This window comes from Megalobrama amblycephala, unplaced genomic scaffold (genome assembly GCF_018812025.1).
Source record: "Megalobrama amblycephala isolate DHTTF-2021 unplaced genomic scaffold, ASM1881202v1 scaffold590, whole genome shotgun sequence".
Taxonomy (NCBI): Eukaryota; Metazoa; Chordata; class Actinopteri; order Cypriniformes; family Xenocyprididae; genus Megalobrama; species Megalobrama amblycephala.
The window spans coordinates 23,024-31,073 of record NW_025953497.1 but is presented as its reverse complement, the minus strand read 5'-3'; the positions used below and the strand labels follow the sequence as shown (position 1 = coordinate 31,073).

The window sequence follows — 8,050 nt, the reverse complement described above, 5'->3', positions numbered from 1 at the left end:
ATAGTGAGTCATCACTCCTTATAGGATGTAATTAAGTGTAATAGGTCTTGAGATGAGGAGGAAGTAATTCTGCTTGATTTGATATTGAGCTCAAATCAAGAGACTCGATCAGTGACTCACCACTGAAACTGCCACCACTGACTGTTCTCCAGACTAGAAGCATGACATTACTCATCCAGGATTTGTCTTTGTTGCCTTCATTAGGTGTGTGTTTTAAGTTCTAAAAATAACTCCCAATGTTCAGTCCTATTTTGATTCAATGCTTTTAATCCCTGTGTACTTTGCATCCTTGGTTGTAGGTGACCATCGAGGTTTTGGATGACCCTCCTATGGAAGTTGAGATGGACCTGGTTAAAGAATGGAGCAATGACTGGCCCACATCTTCTCCCTCCTCTACTGTAGAATGGCTGGGTGGAAAGAAGCTTTTCTGGCCTTTATTTTGGGGCTACACGGATGCAGATTCCGGCGATGATGGTACTGGCCAAGCAGTGGAGGAAGAGGATGACTACACACTGGAATATGACAGTGGGGAGCCCCTCCCTAGTGGTCTGGACAAGACAGATGGCAATTGGGAAAGCCCATGGACTCAAAGCTATTATGGTGAGTGCTCTCTTACATACAGTATTAGTTGTTTCTATACACAGGTCTTGAGCCTTTAGAAGTAAGACTATTTTAACTAAAAGAATATTTAACTAAAACTGGAATGGAGAATAAAGCAGCTGTTTTTAAGCAAGACCAGAATTTGCATAATCAGAACTTTAAGCAGATGAAGATGGTGTCAGTCCGGAGGAATAGAAGAATTTAAGGAAGCTGTATTGCCGGAAGTCAAGTAAAGGTGATTTGGAGCATAGCTGAAGAGAAAGAGAGATGTAGATATTGGGGAGGAAGGGTAGAGCAAGCTGGTAAGGGCTAAACTTTCAGCCAGCAACGGGGTATTTGTGAGTGTCGGACCTTTGAAGTAGACACTGGTCCCACTCTGCGGAGAAGACGGCTGTTTGAAGAGGAGCCCGATCCGCTCACTAATGGCAGCGTGAGTACATTCTCTTGAACAAATAAGCCCATGCTTGTGTTCAATTAGAGCGCAGATCGGGAACACAGAGTGAGAGGGGTCATCCGTTTACTTTTTATGTCCCACGGGTTGGGCCCCAGACCCTGCAACCCCCCTCCACCCCCATCCAGCCCAGAGCGGCTGGGTCTTTTAAGCCTGTTCAAGAATCCTAGGCTTTTCAAGGCCATGCATAACATTATGCCTCTGTTGCTTTTTGTTTTTTTTCTCTCTAGGGCATGTCTGTTTCATGGTGAGAATTGCGCACTTTGCTCACTTTGCGCTGTAGCTGTACAGTCTTGTTTCACTTGATACAAGGATAAAATGGAATGGGGATTTAAGTGGAGGGGTCAAGGAAAAACATTTTTATTAAGCATTGCGATTAAGATTGCCTCAATCTAGACCAGACTTTCATAAAACATTCAGTGTTAATGAAGAAATGATCTTGTCACTGGGGAAGGCTATCTGTTAGAATTCCCATTGATCACAGTGACAGTTGCTCAGCTGCTGCACGAGGCCCTACATTTGGACAAAATATATTTGAACTGAATAGAGTACCCTTCTGCCAAATGAATCACTTTGGGGTCCTAAACAGACTCAATATAATAGCCCGTTAAAAATGTTCTTGATTCCGACATCTTCTAGCAGGGGTAACTGCTAATGCTAAACATCCAAATCTTGACTCTCTGGATTTAGTGGCAATTCCTGCTTTGATTAACCTCTGATATAAGACTAGCCCTGTGGCTATTGTGGGTTTCGCAATTTGGCACTTCTACAAAGCCAGCTAGAATAGTCGCTGAGCCTACGCCTCCTTTTCATCATTTCTTAGTCTGCCTGTAATCAGGGTGCCATCACTGTGTGTCCAATATCATTGGCACCCCACCCAAATTCAAGTTAAATGTTTAAACAAGCTAGCCTCTAATCTATAGTCTTTATTACAGAAGAAGGAAGAAGTCATTGTGTTTGTTTTAATTCATTATCTGCAGTCTGTTTTTGGTGAAGAGTTTTGAGGAGTGTTTTGAGATCTCCCCCAAAGCTAAAAGCTAATCAACCATTTGAGGTCTGTTTTAATTTTTTGGAGGCTATATTAGGCTTACTTACTCAGCTTACAGGTGTTTGTCTGTGGAAAAGTTGCCATCATGGTGTTAGAGTGTTGTTGGTGGTGGTTTCCAGGATGCTACTGTGCTATGGTGTTCTTGGGGAGGTATGTTTGTGTAGTGAGTGGCTGTTAGTGTTTTGCTATACATTTGCTGGGACTATTGTTAAGACATTGCTGGAGTGATTGCTAGGCCATTTCAACTGCTAAGTGGTCACTTTTACTCCATTTACTTTCTGCATTAAGATCTTTTGAAAAGTACTTAAGTTAGGGGTTAGGGGTTTCATTCAGAACCTATAAAAACAATAGGGGTGCTTTTCTTAGCCAAAACCACAAATAAATATTTAAAATCATTAGTCTTTTCCTCTTAGAAGAAAAAGAGGAAGAGTGGAGCGCATGGAGTCCCTGTAGTGTCACTTGTGGCCATGGCAACCAGACCCGCTCACGTTCATGTGGAGATTTCTGCACATCCACTGAGTCCCGAAGCTGTGACCCTGTTCCATGCCCAGGTTACTTCAGTACTCACAAATTTGTCTGTTTTCAATTTTTAATTCAAACCCATTTTTATGTAATGTTGTGTTAATACTGATTTTTTCAGATGATTGGAACAGTGTGGCACATGTCTTTCCATTTGAGATGGAGAATGGTACAGAACCCTTTGGCACTGGTAAGTTTAATTATGAATAACAATCTATTGACATTTATTTTTAATAAATATTGCACAAATACATTTTTCAGGCAAAATATTTTTAAAGAATAAATTGTTTGATTATTTTTACATTTTAACAAAACACTGATTGTCAAATGTTAATGGAATGTGTACACCTGTGGAGTGGGGGAACTGACTCTACACGTCAAGGTCGCCAGGTTTGCGTAACAAAACCAGCCCAACTGCTATTCAAAACCCGCCCAATCATGGCCAAAACTTGCTCAGTCGTGTTCTGGGGTGAGGGTTAGTTCCAGTAGGTAAAAACCTTGTTTCGGGAGGTAAAAAGTCACATTCTGGGGGGTAAAAAGTGAATTCTGAGGGGGGGGGGGTTGTTATTAAAAACAATCCATGCCAACGGTGTAAAAGTAGCCCAATTCCAAGGGAAAAACCCAGACTTGGCAACACTGCCACACGTCCCCCAATAAATCACCTTAAAGAATTAGTTCACTTTGAAATGAAAATTAGCCCATGCTTTACTCACCCTCAAGCCATCTAAGGTATATATGACGTTCTTCTTTTTGATTAACATAATTGCATAAATATTAATAAATATCCTGACGCATATCGGAGCTTTATAATGGCAGTGATAGGGTTCAATGAGTATGAGCTGAAGAAAGTGCTTCCATCCACAGGCACCCATCATAAATATGTACTCCACATGGGTCCGGAGTATTAATAAAGGCCTTCTGAAGTGAAACGATGCATTTGTGTAAAAAAATATCAAGTCAAATATCGAACTATTGCCAGACTGCCTTCCGTATACAGGTTACGAAGAAAGTGTAAACTGGCATTGCGTCAGTTAAGCTTTTTCCTTGAGTTGAATGGGGAAGGCGCATGACATAGCATAAGATTTGTGAACTGCAAGAGTTTTACACTTTCTGCAAACGTTGAATACGGAAGGCAGTCCGGAAGCTCGATACTTGACTTCATAACTTGTTTAAATATGGATATTTTTTTTACACAAACACATCGATTCAGAAGGCCTTTATTAACACTCCGGAGCCATGTGGAGCACATATTTATGATGGATGGATGTGGATTGAAGCTTTTTCTTTAGCTCATACTCATTGAACCCCATCACTGCCATTATAAAGCCTGGATGTGTCAGGATATTTATTAATATTTTTTCGATTATGTTCATCAGGAACAAGAAAGTCATATACACCCAGGATGGCTTGAGGGTGAGTAAAGGTTAGGCTAATTTTCATATGAAAGAGAACTAATCCTTTAACACCAGTTGGTTACAAATTAAGAGTTTATTTTGTTTGTAGGTGATATTTCGTGTTTGCAGTTCAGACTGAATGATAATTAAATTCTGGCATACCAAGATGGCAAATAACTTAATTTTTTTTTAAAGTCCCATTTGGATTGGATTTATAAATAAACTGAGAAACCATTGCCATTATGCCATTTTTTGGTATTTGGATTGTTGTGTGTGTATTTATTATTTGTCTTTAGAATGAAGACAAACCTGAATTAAGCAGTTGCAATGTAAAATTAGATAAATATGTGAACTGTGTTAAACAATATAAGACAGTTTCTTGTAAGTTAAAGGTGCCCTAGAACGTTCTTTCACAAGATGTAATATAAGTCTAAGGTGTCCCCTGAATGTGTCTGTGAAGTTTCAGCTCAAAATACCCCATAGATTTTTTTTAATTAATTTTTTAACTGCCTATTTTGGGGCATAATTAAATATGCGCTGATTCAGGCTGCGGCCCCTTTAAATTATTGTGCTCCCCGCCCCCGAGCTCGCAACTGCCTTAAACAGCATAAACAAAGTTCACACAGTTAATATAACCCTCAAAATGGATCTTTACAAAGTGTTCGTCATGCAGCATGTCTAATCGCGTAAGTATGGTATTTATTTGGATGTTTACATTTGATTCTGAATGAGTTGATGGTGCTTCGTGGCTAAAGCTAACATTACACACTGTTGGAGAGATTTATAAAGAATGAAGTTGTGTTTATGAATTATACAGACTGCAAGTGTTTAAAAAATGAAAATAACGACAGTCTTGTCTCTGTGAATACAGTAAGAAATGATGGTAGCTTTAACCACATTTAACAGTACATTGCAACATGCTAACGAAACATTTAGAAAGACAATTTACAAATTCACTAAAAATTCATGTTACATGGATCAGTCAGTTGTATTGCTCCATGTGCCATTTTTCACATTGTCTTTGCTTGCTTACCTAGTCTAGATTCAGCTGTGCACATCCAGACATCCTGCCCTTGTCTAATGCCTTGAACATGAGCTGGCATATGCAAATATTGGGGCCGTACATATTAATGATCCCGGCTGTTACGTAACAGTCAGTGTTATGTTGAGATTCGCCTGTTCTTCGGAGGTCTTTTAAACAAATGAGATTTTAAGATAAGATAAGAAGGAGGAAACAATGGTGTTTGAGACTCACTGTATGTCATTTCCATGTACTAAACTCTTGTTATTCAACTATGCCAAGGTAAATTCAATTTTTAATTCTAGGGCACCTTTAATACTTTTTGCAATATATTGTCTATATGAACTTTGCACACAGTTACTCACATCAGAACATGTAAATCTTTATAATCTAATACAGAAAACTATCAAATAACATTTTAATCAACTATTAAGAAAATGACACTATGCTACAGTTGATTTGACTAATATGTAATGGGTTTGGTTGTTCTGCAGATGTTGACAGCTGTGAGAAGTGGTTGAATTGTAAGAGTGAGTTTCTTCAGCGTTACCTGCAGCAGGTATTGACTGAATTACCCAGCTGCCCGTGCACCTATCCTTCAGATGCCTCCAACAATATAGTAAGTCTGCTGGATGCCGAGCATGACCGAACCTTCCAATGGAGGGATGCTAGCAGCCCAAAAGAACGGCTGGACATCTACAAGCCCTCGGCACGTTCCTGCTTGCGTTCTGGCCTATCAAAAGATGGCACCACCCTGGCTGCCCAGCACTGTTGCTATGATGACAACAAGCATCTAATTACAAGGGGCAAGGGGGCAGGTACCCCCAACCTAATAAGCACAGAGTTCTCTCCAGAGCTGCATTTCAAGGTGGATGTAGTGCCTTGGATACTGTGCAAAGGAGACTGGAGCAGGTTTCATGCAGTCCGCCCACCCAATAATGGCCTGCATTGCACGGAGAACCCCCAACAGGATATTTTCATGAATGAATTGGAGGAGGCCAGAGAATATTAAATCACCAAATTACTATCCGTCCTCTGACTCACCGTCCTGCTGTGGTGCTTAATCCCATTAAAAAAAAAAAAAAAAAAAAAAAAACACCAGCCACATAATTATGCAGTATAGAGCCAGTCTTGTGTTGTGGGACGCATTGCCGTTACTGTGTTTGCAAGGCCTCTAGCTTTTATTTTGTTTGGAATATTGTGGAAAATTTAAGGAAGGATCAATACAGCATTTTTGTTATACAAACAGTTGTTGTTACTGCTGCTGCAAACACATACAGTGGGGTGCAAAAGACTGACACAAAAAATTTTTTTTTTTTCTTTTTTTTTTTTTTTTCAAATTTAATACAGTTGTATTACTACTTATATTATCAGAATAACAATTTGAATGAAAGTTGAATTGAAAAACTAACATGAGTTTCAAAATTTATTAGTATAGTTTGGTATGTCCCTTTTGTTTGAATGACAGCAGAACTCAAGCTGACATGAGTTCCACATTTGTGCAAAACCTGATGATCATGTTATCCTGCATGATTTGAGAATGTTCCAAAGAGCATCTTGTGCTTCAGTCTGACCCTTTGTACAAAAGAGTTGCTCATGTGGTCAATGTAATTTGATTATTTGATTACCCTAGAAATTGTATAGAATCATTTTTGTTCTTATTATTCATCTTAATTCATGTATAAAATATTATTATTTGTTTTTATATATCAACATTTAATCCTAATAGATTTTGAATCCCATATATTCAGTGTGGTCTCAGAACTTTGTACCCCACTGTATTTATAAATGAGAACCTCTGCTCTAGACTTATGGGGATGTTTAAAAGTGAATGGGCACAATTTCACTGCCAACTCAGGGGAAATCTTTCCATAACAATCAATGGTCAATTAGTTCTTTAATAGTGTCAATATTTCAGAAAGGGAATGAGCCGGCAAATGTAAAGCAAATATTATAATGTGATACTTAATATGCTTATGTAAAGTTTTGCAGTTTAGCTGTTCTGCGAATATGCATAATGCTGATGTTTTTGGAAACTGTTGCAGGGGAACTACTTAATACTTGCTCCAGACCTCTATTTTGAAATATTATTCATAAGAGTATGCAGACTGAATATGCACATGCTACGGCTGGCACTTTATTTAACATTTATTGAAATGTATATTTGCGTGATGAAGCATTGTTATCCATGTTTCTGGTGTTGCTGTTGTGAAGAGATTGCTTCCTATATGGTCATTGTTACATTAATGGCAAGAACAGTATTTCTGTGTTGGCATGTGATGTACAGTATTTATTGTATTTTTATCGTACATTTACTGACGCTTTGAACCGATCATGCATTCAGGTGGTGCACTACCTAGAGTCCTTCAAGACAGACTGACCTAAAAAGGGAAATCATGTTCTCAAACACCTCTTTAATGACAATTAAAACAAGTCGATGTTTGCTGTTCATTATCATGTGTACTTAATGATTTTGCAAGTTGCAAATTCTATTAAAAATACAAAGATGAGTTTGAAAAAAACTCTTGCTTGTTTCTTTGAATAAAATGCATATGTCAGTTTTAATTTAGGTCATTTAGATTCTTCAGGTTCTTCACATCTGGACTAACTTATGCTAAGCACTAACACTCTGTGGAGAACTTTTTGGCACTACCAAGCAAATACCTGTCATACATTTATCTTAACAACCATCAGCCATTGGTCAGTTAGAAAACTCATCAGGGCTCATGTTTTTGATTACTCTGTTTTTCCATGTGCTTGGCTTTAACTAGACATATCCAGCAACTGGAAACTCATCTCCCCCTGCTTTTTTTCCCTCTTCTGAAATCTGTTTTCAGTTAGAAGATCCAAATTGTTGATAGATAGATAGATAGATAGATAGATAGATAGATAGATAGATAGATAGATAGATAGATAGATAGACAGATAGATAGATAGACAGACAGACAGACAGACAGACAGACAGACAGACAGACAGACAGACAGACAGACAGACAGACAGACAGGCCAGGCTTTTT

At 38.6% G+C, this 8,050-nt stretch overlaps 1 protein-coding gene across 1 annotated transcript; it reads left to right on the top strand.

Moving 5' to 3' along the window:
- The first annotated feature begins 132 nt into the window (after positions 1–132).
- On the top strand, positions 133–7,555 carry LOC125262080 (isthmin-2). The gene is made up of 4 exons (XM_048180640.1): positions 133–600; positions 2,513–2,650; positions 2,740–2,808; positions 5,528–7,555. Exons 1-4 carry the CDS (start codon positions 330–332, stop codon positions 6,043–6,045), a joined length of 996 nt encoding a protein of 331 aa, XP_048036597.1. The 5' UTR covers positions 133–329; the 3' UTR covers positions 6,046–7,555.
- Positions 7,556–8,050: the final 495 nt, after the last annotated feature.

Coding starts and splice junctions, on each gene's coding strand:
- LOC125262080 (XM_048180640.1), top strand. CDS start 330: ATGGAAGTTGAGATGGACCTGGTTAAAGAATGGAGCAATGACTGGCCC. Junction 601..2,512: donor ATGGACTCAAAGCTATTATG/GTGAGTGCTCTC, acceptor TTTTCCTCTTAG/AAGAAAAAGAGGAAGAGTGG. Junction 2,651..2,739: donor TGACCCTGTTCCATGCCCAG/GTTACTTCAGTA, acceptor TGATTTTTTCAG/ATGATTGGAACAGTGTGGCA.